Source organism: Leucopleurus acutus, assembly GCF_964270905.1.
Source record: "Leucopleurus acutus genome assembly, chromosome: 2".
Lineage (NCBI taxonomy): Eukaryota > Metazoa > Chordata > Mammalia > Artiodactyla > Delphinidae > Leucopleurus > Leucopleurus acutus.
Window position 1 is genome coordinate 163,456,405 of NC_139143.1, and position 19,616 is coordinate 163,476,020.

At 57.8% G+C, this 19,616-nt stretch overlaps 1 protein-coding gene across 2 annotated transcripts; it reads right to left on the reverse strand.

Annotated features, from left to right (window-relative positions):
• Positions 1-6,862: 6,862 nt before the first annotated feature.
• Positions 6,863-15,867, reverse strand: ZC3H12A (zinc finger CCCH-type containing 12A). Of its 2 annotated transcripts, none has more exons than XM_082832523.1 (6): positions 15,817-15,867; positions 14,486-14,961; positions 10,012-10,151; positions 8,811-9,045; positions 8,208-8,314; positions 6,863-8,013 (listed from the first exon to the last, which is right to left on the reverse strand). In XM_082832523.1, the coding sequence occupies exons 2-6, from the start codon at positions 14,878-14,880 to the stop codon at positions 7,139-7,141; spliced, it is 1,752 nt and encodes a 583-aa protein (XP_082688649.1). In that variant the 5' UTR covers positions 14,881-14,961; positions 15,817-15,867; the 3' UTR covers positions 6,863-7,138. The 2 variants fall into 2 exon arrangements, with proteins under 2 accessions (XP_082688649.1, XP_082688650.1); XM_082832524.1 differs by lacking the exon at positions 15,817-15,867 and adding an exon at positions 15,522-15,607.
• Between the last annotated feature and the right edge of the window lie 3,749 nt (positions 15,868-19,616).

The window sequence follows — 19,616 nt, forward strand, 5'->3', positions numbered from 1 at the left end:
TTCCTGTGTTAATCCAAATTAACATCATCAGGCCTGAATTTTATAAGTGGTAAGCTTCATGATTTGAAACAGTTTTCCTCACTGAGATGGGCTGTGGCGGAGTTGATTCTCATCCCCACTTCAAAGGCTGCTGGTCTCCAAGGGGAGGGGTTGGGGGCTGGGAAGAACACGGCAGGCCTTCGGTTTATATCTACTTTCTGGCTCAGCCTTACTTAGTTCCTCACTTTGTGTTATATAATATGCAGAAATATTCATTCATTAGTACATGTAAGATAATTTGTAAATAAATATTAGGTTGAACCACAAGCAGTCAACCATTTTGATCTTCCAAAATGGCAGTTATCATGGTTTAACAACACGCACATGTTGGGGGCAGGTGTGCACCAACTTTTCACCGTTCGTGTACAAGAATAAACATTAGCTGGGAATTCCCTGGCGGTCTCGTGCTTAGGACTCCGCACTTGCACTGCTGTGGGCCAGGGATTGATCCCTGGTTGGGGAACGAAGATGCCATAATCCGTGTGGTGCCAAAAAGAAAAAAAAGAATAAACATTAGAGACCCCTGGCCAATACAGCCCTCCTCAGATCCCCATCTGCACCTCCATAACTTACTTCTCTACCCAAGGGTGCTTTAAAATATCTAATCTGGGGCTTCCCTGGTGGCGCAGTGGTTGAGAGTCCGCCTGCCGATGCAGGGGACACGGGTTCGTGTCCCAGTCCAGGAAGATCCCACATGCTGCAGAGCGGCTGGGCCTGTGAGCCATGGCCGCTGAGCCTGCGCGTCCGGAGCCTGTGCTCTGCAACGGGAGAGGCCACAGCAGTGAGAGGCCTGCGTAACGCAAAAAAAAAAAAAAAATCTAATCTGAATAAGTAATACATGCAAGTGGCGTATATTCAAGTGGTACTGAAGTGCGGTCAATGAAAAATCAGTCCACCTGCCCCTCTGCTCCCAGTTGTCCTTCCCGGAGACAGTTTCCTGTGTATCCTTCCAGAAGAACCTTGTACATTCGTGAGCAACATGGACACGTATGTGTGTCTATTACCGAAATGGGAGCATACTTTTTTCAGCTAGTAATATAGCTTAGAAAATGTTCTATAAATGCGGTGGCCTCGTTTCTGTTGGCTACCTGATACTCCCATTACGTTTGTTACCAAAATCTATCTAACCCAGTCCTCTACTGATAGTGTTACTGTTATTTCCCATCTTTTGCTGTTTCAGACAGTGTTGTGGTGCATTACACACATCATTTTGCAAACACAATGCTTAGCGGTGGGGTGGCTGAGCCAAAGGGTTGAAATACGTGGAACTCACTGTGACTTTATCTTCCATATCACTTTAAAAATAGGAATACAGGGACTTCCCTGGTGGCGCAGTGGTTAAGAATCTGCCCGCCAATGCAGGAGACACAGGTTCAATCCCTGGTCTGGGAAGATCCCACATGCCGCGGAGCAACTGAGTCTGCGAGCCACAACTACTGAGCCTGCGCGCCCTAGAGGCCGAGCGCCGCAACTCCTGAAGCCCGCGTACCTAGAGCCCATGTTCCACAGCAGGAGAGGCCACCGCAGTGAGAAGCCTGCGCACCGCCAAGAAGAGGAGCCCCCGCTCGCCGCAACTAGAGAAAGCACGCGCTCAGCAACAAGGACCCAGTGCAGCCAAAAAAAAATACAAGTATTTCTTTCTCCTTTTCCTTTCCTCCCTATTTGTCCAGTTCCTGAGAATTTTTCTTGGGTAACTTGTTACCCAGAACAGTTGGAATTTTCTGGAACTCTAAACTTTGTAGGGTGGACTGTGACCTCTGGTGTTGCTTTCCAGGTGGAGCTGCAAAGACCCCTGAGAATTCCCTGTTTCTGCCTTAGCGCTTACTTTCCATACTTTTCTCTTTAGGTTTGTGTTTTCCGATCCTGCCGAGCGTCCCAGTTTCCAGGCCCTGTGCTCAGGCCTGGGCTGGCAGCCCTGTGGGCTAAGCAGGCCCCCTGCTCCCCTGGCAGTCCTTACCAGCAGGTGCCAGCAGGTGGCAGGCAGAGCACCACAGCGCCCCTGGCCTTTAGCGAGGCTCTTCTCTGGAGAGCAGCCGGAATCAGAGCCTTTGGACCCTTCCCAGGGACCTGCCTCCTAGCAACAAGCCTAACCCTGTGCGGTGGGTGGGTTGCCCAGTCCATTTCTCCCACCTAGTTCTGCAGCCATTTCTTAAATGGGTGAGCAGTTTAAGATCACCAGTAGCGGCCTTGAGTCGGGCTTTGAGGCCACACCCCAGAATGACAGCCTGGGGCCTCCTCCCCGTCCAGGAACTAGCCGGAAGGATTTACATACCATGGCCTGGGAAGGCTTCGTTTTCCTTAATTGTAGGGCCCTACTTCCTGTCCCTTTCAGCCAAATCTCCCACACCCTTCCCATGACCTAGGAGGCCCCCAGAACAGGCTCTTACTCACCACCCTCTACTCACCCTGCTATATGGTCTAGGGGAAAAAAATGAGCCAGAGGTTTGAGGATCCCTGGGGCAAAAGTGCGAGGATCCCGGAACTGCCTTCTTTAGGGGCAGGAACCCCTGGAGACCAGCTGGGCCCAGGGCTTGGGCTGATGGCACTACCCCTCCCCCAACTCTAGATTTGTGTCCCCTTGAATCCCAGTTTCTCTGTGGCTCGCTCAGTCTGTTTCTCGCAGAGACCTGCCCAGCGCCTCCTTCAGGGCAGGGGGCTTGCCCTTCTGTGTAGGGGAGACACAGTCTGGCTTTTCCAGGGGAACTGGGAGGAGGAGGGAGGGCACAGAGTGTGGGAAGAGGGAGGAAGTGGCAGCTGGATGGTGACTGGTGGCCTCTCCCAGCCACTCCCCCATACCACCCTGCAGGAGACCAGTGCTGTTTGGGGTGTTAGCAGCACTGGGGTGGAGGTTGCCCAGGAGCTGCTCTCCTGGAGCCCCAAAGCTCTCCTGCTCCTAGTTTAGGCCCTCAGATCTTTAGGGACGGTAGGGCTTCAGTCAGGCTGGCGTGGTGCGATGGGGACAGAGGGGGCGGGGACCTCCAGGCAGGGAATTGCATCCAGTTCCCTGCCAGGGAGGCCAAGGTTTCCGTAGTCATCCTGCGCCCCAGTGTGGTTAACCCGAGTGCAGGACAGAACTTGCAAGAAGACCCAGGGTCAGGCCCCTGCTGGTGAGAGCCCCAGGGTGGGGTGTAGGGGCCTAGGGGGGTTGGGGGAAGGGCTGGCAGGAGGCCATCCTCTGTGAGCGCCCCAGGGTCATTTCCCAATGCAGGGATTTGCAGACGCTCCCCATTGGCTTCTCATCCCCTGGAACCAGGAAAACAAAAGGAGGAAAGAGCTGGCAGGGCAGTGACTGGAGCTTGAGCCCCTCCAGCACCTCAGTGGCTTGAGATCCTGTCTCAGGGTCACGTTCTGGCCCTGGCACTCTCTCTTTCACACTTCTTTTTCCCCCCAAGTATTTCTATTTTCTTTTATTATTTAAAATTTTTTTTATTGGCGTATCACTGATTTACAATGTTGTGTTAGTTTCAGGTGTACAGCAAAGTGACTCAGTTATACATATACATATATCCGTTCTTTGTTAGATTCTTTTCCCCTATAGGTCATTACAGAGTACTGAGTAGAGTTCCCTGTGCTGTACAGCAGGTTCTTATTAGTTATCTGTTTTATATACAGTAGTGTGTACACGTCCATCCCAATCTCCCAATTCATCCCTCCCCAACACCTCTTCCCCCTTGGTAACCATAAGTTTGTTTTCTACAGCTGTGACTCTATTTCTGTTCTGTAAATAAGTTCATTTGTACCATTTTTTTAGATTCCACAAATAAGCAATATCACGTGATACTTGTCTTTCTCTCACACTTTACAACCGTATTGTGAGGTAGGCCAGGAAGCCCAGGCCCCGAGAGGGCCACACAGCCAGTGAGGGGGACCCGAACCCAGGGCTGCTCCCTCCTGTGCTGCCACCAGCCACACTGAGGTGTCCTCTTGTCAAATCTAGGGAGAAGCAGGGACCATCATATCCCTTTCACAGGTGGGGACGCTGAGGCCTCGTGAATAAAGATGCTTCAGTGGGTGGGGCAGGAGGTGGTGAGGAAAACTTCGCAGTTAAAACCCAAGTCCTGGGAAAGAAACATGCTGGGCATTGGGCCTGGCAGCCTCTGAGCTCTGCCCGGAAGCCAGATTGAGAAAGAGGCCTGGAGGCGAGGCTCCGAACCTTGGACGGCCAGCCCAGCTCAGCCAGGCCGAAGCTGCCGGGAAAGCAAAGACGATGGGGCACCGAACTGACTCAGTCCTCCACGAGCCCGGCCCCAGCTCGCACCTGCCGTGTGGGCTCTGCTGCCCTTGTCCGTGCCTGCCGGCGAGCCAGCAAGGCCAGGCGGTACCACAGCAAGCCCGGACCTGCTGCCCGCTGCCGCCTGTCCACTGCCCACCTGCCTGTGGAATCTGCCTCTTCCTCCCCTCCCCACAAAGCAGGAGCCGTGAATGACCAAGAGTTCAGCTCTGGTCAGGAACCAAGTGTGAGCCTTCACGTGTACGGCGATCAGGCTGGTGGGATGGGCAGAGGGGTGAAGACGCCCTGCTTCTCCTTCCAGGCCTCCCTTGGGGCCTCACGGCCTTCACGACCCTCCCCGCCCCGTGGTGTGCAGAGAGGGGGCCGTGTGGGTGGGACTGCTGGCGCACCTGCCGTGAGCAGGGCCGTGGGGTGGTCAGGGCAGCCCTCCGGCTGGAGGGTCCCCATGCAGATGTAACTCCACGTGGCTGTGAGGGGCGGGGCTGAGGGCCCCCCCTCCACCTCCATCCCCCTCAGGGGCCCGAGAGTCACTGCGAACTAGCGTCTGGGTCCCTCCCTTCCTCAGGTTTGTGGGGCCAGGGGACCCCAAGCAGAGGCCCTGCCTGAGTCTGTCCTCCGTGGGACCTCGGGCAAGTCACTCAGCTTCGTCAGCGGCTGATAATGAACTGGACAGTCCGGTATTTTAGCTTCCTGTCTATAAACACAAAGGCCCATGAGTAGCCTTTAATCTGGAATACAGTTCTCGACTGGAAAAACTATTTTATAAACGAGGCAGCGACGTTTCCTGGTGCAGGTAAAGCGTCCCGAGGCGGCTGGACACGGCAGGCACAGAGCGCCTGGTAGAGCGCGACATGGGGGCTTGGAAGTAATGTTTGCTGCAGTCACTATCACATCCTGCGTGCAGATTCCCGCCTCAAGTGCAGGCTTCTACAGAGCGTTCTGGGCCAAGAGCAACTGGCGGGGGGCGGGGGGGACCCTAATGTGCAGGGAGATCACCGGGGTGGCCTTTCCTACAACATGCTGCACAGCCATTCTATGGGAAAGCAGTTTCTAGAAAAAAATAGATACAATAAAAGCTTCACAAATAAAAAGTACAAATTGGGTGAAATGTTCAAAGATGTAATTCTTTTTTCTTTTCTTTTTTTTTTTAAAGGAACTCCTTTATTTATTTATTTATGGCTGTGTTGGGTCTTTGTTTCTGTGCGAGGGCTTTCTCTAGTTGCGGCGAGTGGGGGCCCCTCTTCATCGTGGTGCGCGGGCCTCACTATCTCGGCCTCTTTTGGTGCGGAGCACAGGCTCCAGACGCGCAGGCTCAGTAGTTGTGGCTCACGGGCCTAGTTGTTCCGCGGCATGTGGGATCTTCCCAGACCAGGGCTCGAACCCGTGTTTCCTGCATTGGCAGGCAGACTCTCAACCACTGTGCCACCAGGGAAGCCCAAAGGTGTAATTCTTAAAACTATTTTTTCCACTGCTGATGGTGTTTGGGGATCATCTGACTGTCCAGCTTTTCACTTAAAACACTTAACATTTATACCTCATTTTTATCTGAAAAAGAAAAAATTGTGTAGGACTTCCCTGGTGTCCCCACCAGGGACACCCCTTCCCAGGAGGTCCCCACCCCTGCCCTCCTGCTTGGAGGTTACCCTGGCAGGGCCTCTCCAGGCTGATTCCACCCCAGTGCCCCCCTACTCCACTCCAGGCCTGAAGCAGGGTAAGATCTGGGAGGATGGGACAGAGCTGAGCCCTTAGGCCCACTCTACAAGCTCTCCTGGAACGCTCAGCTCTGCTCACGGGGCAGACGGAGGGGCCAGCCTGATCCATCCCCCTACTCTCCCGCAACAGCACCCCTTCCCCACGCTGCAGCCTCAGGACTCCAAGCTTCACGCTTCTGCTTCCTGACACTCTGCCCGTGTGTCCACAGCCGCCTCCTCTCAAGGCCTGACCCAAGGCCTCAGGAAGGACTCCTCTACCCCAAGGGACAGAGCACTCTCGGTAGAACTCAGAAAACCCTCCTTCCAGAGAAGGGTCAGGGAGCTGGTGTGGAGGAAGATCCGGGGTGCCCACCTGTGACCTTCCATCACCCAGGAGCCGGCTCCACCCGGAAGCAACAAAGACCATCACCTCTTAGAGGGGCTCAGATTGTACTTTATTGATGTGTGAAGAGAGGCGAGGGCTTTCCAGTTAAAATATTTAACATTTACACCTGTACACACACATACCCATGTCCCCCCTTGGGGAAGGGCGAGATGGCTCTGAACACAGAGGAAGGGGGGAGGAGGAGAGGGTGGGGCAGAATGCCCTTGACCCTGCAGGAGCGATGGGATAGGAGCACAGAGTGGGACGGAAGTGGAAGTGGGTTATTAAGAAGCATCTTGCTTACTAACATGAAGCCCCGTGCCCGCTAGAGCACGGACGAGGCCTCATTGGCTTAGAGGAGGGCCCACGGAGGGCGGGCACACGGTGCCCAACGAGCCGGCCAAGGCCGGCATCCCAGGGACGGGGCGGAGGTGGGGGGCCGTGCAGAGGGCCCCCAGCCCAGGCCTCTGCTCCCCGCTGCCTCCCTCCCCGCCCTCTGAGAGGAAGGAGGGTTTGGGCCTCAGCCACGGACTGACAGCCGTTACCGGCAGCGTCTCCTTGAACTACAGACACAATATGCATCAACAGGGCGATCGCTCCCGACCCCTTGGCGGACGCCTACAGGTGCCAGAACCAATCCTACAGTATCTTTGGTTTGTGGGTTCTCTTCCCTACTCGAATCCTCCCTCTGCGCAGCCTCCAGGCTGGGGCCGGGGCTGGGCTGCTCGAAGGCTCAAAGCCCAGCCCGGCAGCCCTCGGAGGCCGGAGGTGCTGCCCGGGCGGCTGGCCGGCTTACTCGCTGTGGTGCTGGGACTTGTAGGAGAGGATCTCGGCGGCCAGCTGCTGGGGGTCCAGGAGCTGCGGGAAGCGCCCCATCACAGCCTCCACCAGGTGCGGGGGGAAGACGCCACACAGCTTGGTGTACACGCTGGCTCGCTCCTTGGCTAGACTGCCCGCCCCGCCCCAGGGGCCCCTGTCAGCCCCTGGGCCCGGCACCCGGGGCTCCTGCAGGACTGGGGTGGTTGGGGGCAGCTGGTACGGCTCAGACCAGTACTCTCGGGGTGGAAAGGCAGCTGGCGGGGGTGCGTAGTCAGCAGGGACGCTGAAGTGGCCAGCACCCATGGCCCGGCCGAAGGCAGAGAAGGCCGGAGTGGTGGGGAGCTCGGCCCCATAGGGGCGGTAGCCGGCATAAGGGCCCCGAGGTGGGCCCGGCTCAGCAGGGCCGCCGCCTCGAATCCCCCAGAGTTCTGACATCTGGCTCTCCAGGGAGCCAATGCCCGAGTCCAGGCAATCCTGGGAGGTATACGGGAGAGAGTCCAGGGTCTGCGGAAACCAGTCCGAGGGCCCAAAGCTGCTGCCACTGCCCCCACGAGGTGGGAGGCTCCTGCCTGCTGGGTTGAAGGTCTGTGTCAGGCCTTCCCGGGGGGGTCCCGGGGATGCCTGGGCCCCCAGCTTCTTCCCATCCGGGCTGCACTGCTCGTGCTCTGTTGGCAGAGAGCCGGGCTGAGAGGAGGGTGAAGACCGCCGGCCACTTCTCTCCTTGCTCGGCGGCCTGGGGGGCGAGAGGAGGGCGTTGGCACGGAGCTCGTCAGCCACAGAGCGCTGGGGCCGGCTTGGCCGCTCGGGGTGGAAGAATCGGCACTTGATCCCATAGGTGCATTTCCTCCCTGGGAGAGAATTGAGGAGGGCTCTCAGCCGGGGGGGCTCTAGAACCAGGGGGTGGGAGACGGAAGTGGGTAGCACAGGAAACATGGGGTTGGGGGTCCCCCGAGAGAAAGAACGTGGGACGCAGCCCGACTCAGGCAAGAGAGGAAGGGGATGGCGTGAGCAGGGCCCTGGAGGGTGGAGCTGGGGGTCTTACCATAGGGACACGGCTGCTTCCTGTGCTCGGCCACGAGTGGCTTCTTACGCAGGAAGTTGTCCAGGCTCGGCCCGTGACGGCCCAAGGGGTCATCAGGGGGCATGAACCTGTGGAGGAGGTGCGAGACATGAAGGGGGACTTCCCAGTGCCGACGAGGGGGCAGGACAGGAAGCCTCGATAGCATGGAGAGGAGGGCAGCTCCTAAAACTGGTGTCTGCCCAGCAGGACATCCCTGGGCTCTAGGGGGTACTGTCCCAAGGGAGTGGAGGAGGTCCCAGGCCAGAAGGCCGCAGCCATGGGCGCCTTTAGGGCGACTCTCCTGCTGGGAGCTCGCAGAGGCCGAACGTCTGAATCTAAGGCTGCGTCCGCTGGCCTCTGGTCAGAGCTGCGGCGCTGGCGAGTGGAGATGCTCTCTTGGAAGCACTGGCCACCCTGTGCCACATGCTCCTTCTCCACCCCCCAGATTAGAAAGCCCCAGTCTGGCCCCAGCCTGACCCTTCCTACGTGGGGCCTGCTGCCTGGGCCCGAGGCCACGGCCCTGCAGCACAGTCGCCCCAGCTCCACCCCTCCCACAGGCACCTCCCGGCGTTGTCGGGAACGTACTTGTCGTTGACGAAGGAGTACATGAGCAGCCGCTCCTCGATGAAGCGCTTCCACTCCTGCCGCTCGCCCTGGAGGTCCCGGTAAGTGTCATTAGAGACCACGATGCCATCGGACTCGAAGGCCAGCTTCACGATGAAGCGGTCGTCATAGCAGACCACGCGCTTGCCGCCCACACGCCTCGACGGCGTGAACACCAGGATCTTCTTCTTCTCCAGGTCCCGCAGGATATGCTGGTCTGGGAGGCAGCAGGGGCGCAGGTCAGGGCCCAGCCTGGACCCAGAGCCAGCTCGCAGGGCTCCCTGAACCCCCGGTTGCCGGACACGGGGCTCTCAACTCCAGGGTCGCGGGAACAGGAAGAGGCTCTGCAGAGGCCACTGCTGAGGCTCAGCCCCTCGCTGGGCCTGGCGCCTAGTTTGCTGCCCAAAGACCAAGGACCCCGGAGAACAGCCTGGCAGGTCCTGCTCAGGGAAGGCTCCTCAAGTAGAGCTGGGCTGCCTCCTTCCCGCTCCTGGACACCAGGCCTGGTCGCGCCCAGCCTGTTCTCGAGGGATCTAGGAATGAGCCGCGGCTTGAGCTGGGGTCAGAGGAGTGTCTCAACCAGGACAGAAGGACCCACCCAGAAGGGGCTGCTTCTCTTGGAGCGGGCGGCCCCAGCCAGCCTGCCCCCAGATCTCAAGACTTCCAGGGAAACAAACTCAGGCTCTCCTCCCGAAGGCTGGGGCTCATGTAAGAGCAATGGTGGCAGCTGGCGCTTGCCGTGTGTGTGCCGGGTGCCCTTCTGAGCACCTACGTGCATTAACCTGTGTGATCCTCACAACCAACCCTGCGAGTTTATCAGATCCTCACCCCATCCCGCGTCTCAGATGAGGGGCAGGTGGCTCAGAGCCAGAAGGGACGGAGCCAGGATTCCAGAGCCCAGGGGCTTAGCCGCCACACCACGCTGCCCCTGTGCCGTTGCGGACGTGGCAAGAGCACGCCACCATTAGGTGAGGGAGGTGCCCAGGACCCGGAGGCAGAGGTTGCCCAAGGTGATCTCCAAGGACCGCTGTTCAGAGCAGGGATGCTGAGGACGGCAAAAGCCAGGAAAAGAATGCCGGCCCTGCTTGGGATCTAGAAGCTGTTGCTCACGCCCAAAGGGTCTCTATTGAGAACAGGGGCTCCTGGGGCAGGGAGACCATGCCCCTTCAGAGGTGCCACTCACCTGTGATGGGCACATCGGGCCGAGGCTGCTCCTTCCTCCAAGATGGTACAAACACTGTGATGTCTGTGTGGCCCCTCTCCAGAAACCAGTTCACTGCCAGGAGGATACCCCGACAAGAGAAGACCTCCTTGTTCCCGTGGCTGGGGAGGAGAAGAGGACGGGGTCGGCCTGCTGCTCCCAGCCGCACAGGAGGGAGGTGGGTTGCACTCCAGCCCCTGCCCTGGCCGGCGGAGCTGCTGGGCTCAGCCCCCTGCCTTCTGGCCGGGGGCCTAGGGCCTGTATTCCCTGCTGGTTCCCACACCGCCAGGGATGGCCAGACCCGGGGCTTTCCCTGAGGTTCCGTCTCCTGACAGTGAGGAAACGCCCAGGAATCTGGCAGCACTCGCTTCCCACATGGGGAAGGGTCAGGCCGCTTACAACACACCTGGGGGTGGGGGAAAGGCACTGGGACCATGGGGACACAGATACACACAGGCTGACTCAGTCACCACCCCTCCCTCGCCGGCTCGGCAGGGCTGAGGGTGGGTGCTGGGAAGGAGAAACCAGATTGCTCCGGATTAAAGTTGGATTACAGTTCAGTCCTGCTCAAACCGCAGGGGCTGGGACTGAGGAGGGCGAGGGACACAGGGCAGGAGGCAGCTGTGAGGCCTTCCGTTCTGAAAGGGAAAGGAATTGCTTTTCCTCTGACTGCCAATTCCCCAAAACGCCTGGACTCCCTGTTCTCTTCTTGCCCTTTTGGAGAAGGCATGACCCGAGGCAAAAAGACGGTCTGGGAGACTCTGGGGACTCTGCCAGCAGGAGAGCTGGGAAATGGGACATCCCAGGGCCGTGGACCAGACCTCACCCCATCCAAATGCGGCTGGGCCCAGACGCAAGCCCTGAGGTTGCTCTGGCTCAGCCTCTCTGTCTGAAAAATGGGCCGGGAGGTCTGCAGCCTCCTTAAGAAGGGCCCATGTCAGTGCGACAACGTTCCTGTTTTCTTGAGGCCAAAGGCAGTCCAACAAAGTGGAGGTTCCAGCTGGCTTCCTGGGAGTGGAAGGGGGCTCCCAGGTGATACTGGGTGTCATGGCAGGGCTCCAGGACCAGGCTAGGGGCCTGGAAGGGGTCAGCTGGGGCTCTCACCCCGACAGTCCCTGCCCCTCAGCGAACAACTGAGACTCTCATTATTTGGCACATGAAACAGAATAAGCGTTATGCAAAAGAGGCAACTCCATGGCCAACCACATCCTGTGGCTGGCTTGGGGGCGGTAATAGCTGGAGCCCCAAGAGAAGTAGAAAGGGAGGTAGGGTAGCTGGCGGGCACGGAGGCTGTCTGGGAGTGAGGCGGGGGGCTCCCAGGGCTGAAGGTCTCCGTAAACTGCAGGTGAGGCAAAGTCCAGCCGGAAGGCAGGGCTCATCCCCACCAGGTGGGGCCTCCCTGCCATCTGCCGGCCTGCTTATAATAAAAGTTAACATTTACTAAGAGCTGTGAGGCAGGCCCTGATCTCCATGCTCAATACTGAATCACCAGCAAGTCTCTGAGGAGGGTACTGTCATTAAAGGGCCCTGGCCCACCCCACTTTTTTTTTTGCTGTGCTGCGTGTCATGTGGGATCTTAGTTGACCGACCAGGGATTGAACCCGAGCCCCCTGCATTGGAAGTGCGCAGTCTTAACCCCTGGACCACCAGGGAAGTCCCACTTGCCCTTTTATTCAGGTGTGGAAACTGGTCCACAGAGGGCAACCAGTTGCCAGCATCACACAGTAGCAGCGGTCCAACCGAAATGCAGACCCAGAGGCTGTGCTCATAGCCACCACGGGTGTTGATGCTACGACAGTACAGAGACAAGTGCCAACCCTGACAGCAGGCCCGGAGCGGGGATGGGTGGGTACCAAGCACCTGCTGGAGGCCAGGTACGTGGCACAGCTCCTTGCTTCATCCTTACAAGGCTCTGAGACTCATCGAAGGTCCCCCGGCTACTGGTAAGAGGCAGAACTTGAACCCACATCTGGGGGTACTGGATTGCCCCTAACAGAAGAGCTGAGGTTTATTTAGGAAAGAAAAAAGCTCCCGAAGTTGAGTGTGAACAAACTGTTCAGAGGGTGGGGCAGGCTGGGAACAGGGAAAACCATGCACCTGGCAAACTCCTCTCCTCTGTCAGGACCCAGGTGAGGTGTCACTGCCTCTGAGTGGCCTTCCCTGACCTGGCAGGATGGGTCAGGTCCCAGGTCTGTCTTCGCAATGCCCAGTGCTTCCCCCTGCCCTAGGCCTTCTGTCTCTCCAGAAATGTGGGGATGGGATCATCTGTGCCTTGGATCCCTGTCTCAGGTACGCAGTCTGCACATGCATTTACCTGCCTCCTTCTATACATACGTGTGTACCTGCATATGCCCCATCCCAGGCCAGCACCTGCAAGCCCTGGGACTTCATGGGACACCGGGGCTTCCAGGACAGTGTACTGCTTCTGGGCATCAGAAACCCTGGCTGGGGACAAGTCTGCTCTCAGCCGCCCTAGCCCCCAGAATGTCCCTTAAGCAGGTGGTCAGAGCCTTAGTCTTGGGAGAAGTAGAACACATGTTCCAGTCCCTTGAGTCAAGCCCAGATCCTGCCCTCCCAAGCCAGGAGTGCCTCTCTACAGCTAACTTTAGACCCCCTTCGCTGCTGTGGAGGAAGCTGTGCTGGCACGGGAAAACCAGACATCCTCCCATCCCACACCACAGTCCTGTCGGCCCAGAAGGTCAGGGCCCCTCAGCCTGTCTAACGAGACTCTGGTAAGATGTGCGATTCCGTAGGAGACTCCAGCTCAGCGGCTCCCGCCCTAGGGCACAGGGCAGGGCCAAAAGGCAGGCTACCCAGGTGAAAAGATCTGCCTGGGCCGGGCCCAGCTAGTGGAGAAAAATTCCCTTAGAAGGAAACAGAGGTGAATTTCCCCACGATTTGCATATGGCAGGGGCTGGCCCGCCAGCCCTGGGCGGGAGGGGGCAGGAGGGCAGGAACCCTGCAGCAGCTGAGACAGGAAGTTTGAGGCTGGAATTCCCCTCCTGCTACTGCCCCAGCTCAGAAAGCCCCTGCGGCTCGGCCTCTGGCCACCCACTGCATCACCTGCCCCTCCTCCCGCCCAGGCCCCTCCTCCTTCTGCCGGGACACAAACACACACAGCACATGGCTGCCCCCGGGGCTCGGCGCTCCTGGCCCAGCCCCTGGAGGAGGGAGCCACTGACTGATCCCAGCCAAACACTGCTGAGAGGGATCCCCTAACTCTCAAAGCACACATCGGGACCGGCGGCCGCTGGCCTGTGCATGCCAGCTTTCCTCAATTTCCACCTAGGCTCTGTCCATTTCAGAGATGGGAAGACTGACTGACCCAAAAGTGGCTGGAAGAGGGCCACCTGCACACCTGCTGCGCTGGGCCAGGACCAGCCAGACAGCTGAGCTGGGCCAGCTGGGCCAGGTGTGGGAGGGGCAGAGGGGGCAAAGGCCTAGAGGCCTTAGGCAGCCCACCTGAGAGACCTCAGGGAAGCCAGGGGAGGAGCCCTTCCCACTCCACACCTGTGTATGGGATCTCCCCATCCACACCCACAGGAACCTTTCCTTGTGAACCATCCACCCAACCCTGACTCACCAGCCTGCCTTGAAAGGACTGGGAGAAAGCAGGGCCAGAGGGCAGGGCCTGGATGGAAGGGAAGTCTGGGCTCCCTGGGGTCCGCGGCAGCCCTCCCGCCACCCTTCCCCTCTCCCCCCAACCCCCCGAGCCTGCGTAGGGGAGAGGTGGGATGGTTATGGGGCTGAGTCCTGGCTCTGGCCCCTGGGGAGCCCTCAGAGCCCAGGCCAGCACAGGTGGCTCCAGCAGAAGTGACCCAAGTCACTGCTCCCCTGGAGCCAAAGGATCAAGCTACCCACCACACCCCTGATGCAGAGCCAGATCCTCAAGGTTACTCTTGGTCACAGCTACAAAGGCCTCAGTAGCTGGGCTCGCTTCCATGGGAGCCCAGGTCTGGGACAAGGCCTCAGCAGTCCCAGACTCCGAATAATAGTAACAATAACAACAACTACTACTGATTAATGAGCCCTTACTTCTCTCCAGGTTCTGTGCATTCACTCCTCACAACCACCACTTGAGGGGGTGGGTTATCCCCATCTCATGGAGGAGGAAAGAAGGCTCCTATGTAGTAAGCTGGAGCCCACAGTCTGATCCCTCTTGAAGAGCATAAGGTAGCTCTGGAGACAGAAGGACCTGAGTTCGAATCTTTGCTCCGGCACTTACCAGTCGTGTGACCCTGAGCAACACTTTGAGCTCCCTCAAACATCCCTAAAACCCACTTCCAAGAAGCCATGAGGATTAAGGGAGCCTCCTGGCACACAGTAGGGCCTCCACAAAGGGCTTTCCCTTCCTCTAGACCCGTCTGGAGAAGAGGTCAAACTCCTTTCCGAAATCCTCTCTACCAGAGGTGCAGAGACACACGGCCACAGTCTTGGCCACAGAAGTGACATGTACCTCATGGCCACGTTGCTCCCATCGATGACCACAGGCCTCAGGTCACTGCCCTCCTTGTCCTCCTCGGGGGGAGAGGGCTCCAGAATGGGGGCCTTGGGGTTGCCCCCGCCCCGGGGGACCAGAGGCAGCTGAGGGCAAGGGTCCGGCGATGCCTGGCGCTCCCGCTCGGCCGCTGACCCATGTTTCACCAGCTCGCCCAGCACAGTGTTGGTGTCTGCCTGGACCCCCAGCTTCTGCAGGACACTGTGGATCTCAGCAGATGAGTAGCCCAGCTTCCGGAAGAAGTCAACCTTCATCTGCAGCTCTGCAGTCCTTGCCTCCTCAGCCGTGGACTCCTGGGCCGGCCTGGGGGTCCCTCGGCAGCTGTGGCCGTCTTCAAGCTCCCACAGACTCATGGTGGGGTGGCTTCCTGGGTGGGCCTCTCTCTCCACCGGCCACTCACAGCTCAGACTGGTGGAAGGCACTTGTCACAGCTCCTGTATGACAACCATGAGGGTTAGGGATGCGGAATGGCTCGCTCTCTCTCACCCCTCTCCTGACCCCGCCCCATCCAACAGGATGAGACCACACGGACTGGTGGCAGTATGCAAAATGCAAAGCCATCTTCCGTGTTGCCTCTGTTATCCTCTCAAAAGCCTTCCCAGCTAGGGAGCATCAGTCCCATAATACAAAGGAGGAAACTGAGCCACAGACGTTACGAACTTGCTCTAGGTCATCCAGCTGTTAGCTGATGGCGCAAGGACTTGAACTTAGGCAGTCTGACCCCTCCTCCCACCCCAACCCCAGCCCCCCGCCAACCCAGGGGACCCAGAAGTCTTGGGAGGCCTCCGAGGACCTCGACGCGCCCCGACAGCTGCGGGGCGGGGCTCTCAGATGGAAACCCACTGGGTTGGAACTGCGTTGTGGGGGGGCTTCCCCCTTGAAGCCATCGCCTCCTCCCGCCCGCCTGCCCAGTGCTCGGAGCCCAGGCCAGGAGGCGCGGGGCCCGTGGCCGGACTCCCGGACCGGGGGAGGGGAAGTTTCCGGGGTGACCCACCAGAGAGAAAAGTTGCTGGGAAACTCTGGTTGGCCTCCGGGCTCGGTGACGCTTAGGGTGTCCCGGCCCAGAGCCTCGCGAGCGCTCTCTTCCTCCTCCGGACCTCGGTCTCCCTACCCCCAAGATCCTCCGACTTGGACTAAGTTGGGAGGATCCTGGGGGTAGGGGAGGCCGGAGCCGACCGGCCCCACGTCCCTCCCGCTCAGGTCAGTCCCAGCCAAAGCCCTTCCCATCCGCTCCTCCGCCCTCCCCCTAAGCCCGCACTGGCGCCCCATCCCCGTCGCGCGCGCCTCACCCTGCCGTGCGCCAGCCGCGGCCGGCGGCATCTCCATGGGGCCGAGTCCCGGGGGCAAGGCCGGCGGCGCTTTTATACGGGGCGGGTGGGCGGCACTCGGGACCATGACGCGGAAGCCGGGCGGGCGGGGGAGAGCCGGCCCGGGCGGCAGGGGGCGGAGCGGCCATCGCCCCTTCCTGCTCCTCCTCCTCCCCGCCCCCTCCCCGCCCCATCCCTCCCCACACAGCCCAGGCCTCAGGCCCCGCCCCCGCAGCCCGAGAGCGCCAGGCCTGGCCGGGAATCCGGGCTGGAGCCGCGGGGAGCTGCCTCTTCCGTGAGCCTCTAGCCTCCCGCGGCGAGGAGATCTGCAGGGCAGGAGTGCACGGCCCGCAGGCGTAAGGTAAGCCCAGGCTGAACCAAGTATGCGCACCGAGTTAGGCTCGGGCAGACCTAGTGTACGGCGATACAGGCACAGGTACAGCCGCGTACTTTCAGACCTAACTAAGTACGCGGAAGGTACAGTACGGGACACAGGCGTTGGTCCACACACACGGTTGGAGGCAGAGCCATAGTTATCAAGACAGGTAAACCCAGGCAGGCACTTTTCGCATTGAGACAGGAATACTCAACAGGTACACCGTGATTGGAGCAGGTACACAGAGCTGGGGCCCCATCCAGGGACAGGTACAATTTTTTCTGAAATAAGGATCTTGACAGGATAGAAGGGCAGGTACAACCTGCCTTGTCCCAGCTGGAAAGACTTGCAACCAGGACCAGGAGCTCCCATTCCAGGGCCCCAGGTGCCACCTTTGTCACTTTTGAAACCACCAATGATCCCACCTAGCCAAGCCCCTGCTTTGTTGTCTGGTCATCTTTAAAGACCCCCAAATACCTCTTCTTCTGTGTCTTCCAGGCACAGGACCCCCAGGGGCTGGCCTCCAGGAGAGGGGGAAAACGAGGCTCCTTCCGTGTGCCAGCACACGTGCTCACCACTACTCCTGCCCAGTGCTGTGTGTACTGTAGACATAATCTTCAGAACAGCCCCTTTTATAGTTGGGAAAAATTCAGTGAAAAGTGCAGTATATTTAGACATTCATTCATTGTATTAACTACCTTTACGGTAGTAAAAATATTAAGTAATGAGTCCAGGTTAATAATCATAATGATGGTAAGTCAACCACAGTCATAATGCCTCGCATTTATGGAGTACTCGCTGGGCAGCAGGCACTGTGCCAGCGCCTTGCAGACACTTCCGTGCCTTTGCATCTCCTATCTCAGCCCCGGGAGTGCCCTCCCCTTCTTCCCTCCTTACTGCTGCCTGGCCAATTCTATTCCTCTTTTTTTTTTTTTTTTGCGGTACGCGGGCCTCTCACTTGTTGTGGCCTCTCCCGTTGCGGAGCACAGGCTCCGGGCACAGGCTCAGCGGCCATGGCTCACGGGCCCAGCCGCTCCGCAGCATGTGGGAGCTTTCCGGACCGGGGCACGAACCCGTGTCCGCTGCATCGGCAGGCGGACTCTCAACCACTGCGCCACCAGGGAAGCCCCCTATTCCTGTTTTTGTTGTTGTCACCTCCTCCGTGAGGCCTGCCCAGACTCCTTTGGTGCTGAGTTGCTTCCTCCTCGGTGCTCCCACAGCCCCCTGTCTATGTCCCTACGTGCCGGATTGTGATTGCCAGCCTGGACCGCCTCCTGGGCCAGGACCGGTCTGGGACTCCGCCCGTACTCCCAGGCCCTGTGCTGCCCAGCACTGTGCCAGAGGGAGCCAGCAGGACTGGGCAATGAGTCATGCAGCTCCGTGTCCTCCCAGAGTGAGCCGCAGTCTCGCTCTCTTCCGGCTCATGAAGGCGGCTCTTTCCCGAGAAGCTGACTCTCTTCTGCAGAACCCAGGACTGCTCCGGGGAAACCCTGCTCCACTTCTAGCTGGATTTTGCAAACTTTGGCCCGAATCCGCAGGAGCCCTCTGGATCTAATGTGCTCAGCACCCCCGCTCCCCGCCCCCCCCCCCCCCCCCCCCGCTTCCCTTGAACGTCCGTCTCAGTGACTGGGCTTGCCAACTTCCTTCCTGGAGCCTTCCTGCTCTCCTGCCACCTGCTTGCACCTGGCTAGCCTGAGTGGGATGCAGAGCTCCAGGACTGGTTGCCCCCTGGGCGGGGGGTGGGGGGGGTGGGGCGAGGAGAGGCTGGAGAGAGAAAGGTCCCAGGAATTACCTAGGATTTCGGTAGCTCCACCAGGCAGCTCAGACTGGGAAGGACACAGGAGCTAGGTCACCACTGTAGGAAGCGTGGGCAGGCTGCCCCCAAGCCTTAGCAGTGTGGCCGCAGAGGTTCAGTTCCACAAGCCCTCCTGGAAATGGAGAAAGGGCCAGATCCCCCCCATGTTTTGAGGCTCCTAATATATTTTAAAAAGACTTGTTGGACTTCCCTGGCAGTCTAGAGGTTAAGACTCTGTGCTTCCACTGCAGGGGGCGTGGTTTCAATCCCTGGTCAGGGAACTAAGGTCCCACATGTCACGTGGCATGGCCAAAAAAAAAAAAGACTTGTCACACTAGGAGCTATAAAAATTGAAGTATGTTTTAAAATTCAGTTGAACAAATGAACTGTTTCATCATGTATTCAAATGCAGTGCAGTACATTTGGACTATTGACAAGATAATTGGAGGGTTTGTTTTAAAAATATATTACTTCCTCGGAGAAACGGCTGATTCTAGGGCTGGGACAGGGAAAAATGTGAGCTTGGAGTGTCTCGTGGTGCCAGAGTTAGGAAGTGCCCCAAACTCAAAAGGGTAGGAGTGTGTCAAAGCGACTCGGGAGCCAAAAGCTCCCAGTGGCCAAAGCGGCAACAATTAGAGCAATAAAATGGATAATGGAGTATTAGATAGCAACCCAAAGTATAAAATCCATATCCCTGAGTTGGTACTGGTAGAAATAAATTGTTGAATAAATAACTAGCTGGGTGGGGCTGGGGTAGAGACATATCTTACAAATAACACACGTAGGTTCTCCCTTCTCCAGGCTAATTATCCTCTCCTCTTCCTTTGAATGTGCCCCGGGCTTAGTGACTTGCTTCTAAATAACAGAGTAGGGAAAGAGAACAATAGGAAGTGTATGGTGGAGACACCTGGCAGACACCACCTTGACCGAGTGATCAAGGTTACCACCACCCCATGACAAGTCAAGTGGCTATCATGCACCCCCAACACTATGTGATGAGGAAGGCATCTCCTCCCTGTGGTATTCTTCCCCAAACCCGTAACCCCAGAGAAAAGCCTCAGACAGACTCCCATGGAAGGACATTCTACAAAATACCTGATCAGGACTCCTCAAAACTGAAAGGGTCACGAAAAGCACGGAAAGACAGAAGCAGACCAGAGGACACGAAGAGCCACGCCGGGTGGATGCAGTATAGTTGCTGGTTGGATCCTGGAACAGAGAGAGCATTTATGGAAAAGCTGGTACAATCCAAATAAGGTCTGGACTTTAGTTCATAGAGATGTACCGGTTTTTTTTTTTTTTTGCTTTGACAAACGTACCACAGTGGTATGAGATGATCACATTAGGGGAAACTGAAACTAGGTGAGGGGTATGCGGGAACTCTCTGTACTATCTTTACAACTCTTTTGTAAATTGAAAATTAATTCCAAAATTAAAAAGTTTATTAAAAAATATGTATATAATTTCATGGGCCTTGTAGGTAAGAAGGTCAGATGGCTTTGTTCATTTCTATTGGTATATATCTATATATCCTATATATCTATGTATCTCTATCTATAGCTATATATATCCTTTTGGTCTGTGAGGTCCTGGCCAGATGGCCCCCCCTCT

What these genes read in the sequence shown, in the direction of transcription:
- ZC3H12A (XM_082832523.1), bottom strand. Translation starts at nt 14,880, where the DNA reads ATGAGTCTGTGGGAGCTTGAAGACGGCCACAGCTGCCGAGGGACCCCC. An exon ending in GGGAGCAACGTGGCCATGAG is followed by an intron (nt 10,152 to 14,485) that starts GTACATGTCACT and finishes TCTCCTCCCCAG; the next exon opens with CCACGGGAACAAGGAGGTCT. An exon ending in GCCCGATGTGCCCATCACAG is followed by an intron (nt 9,046 to 10,011) that starts GTGAGTGGCACC and finishes GCTGCCTCCCAG; the next exon opens with ACCAGCATATCCTGCGGGAC.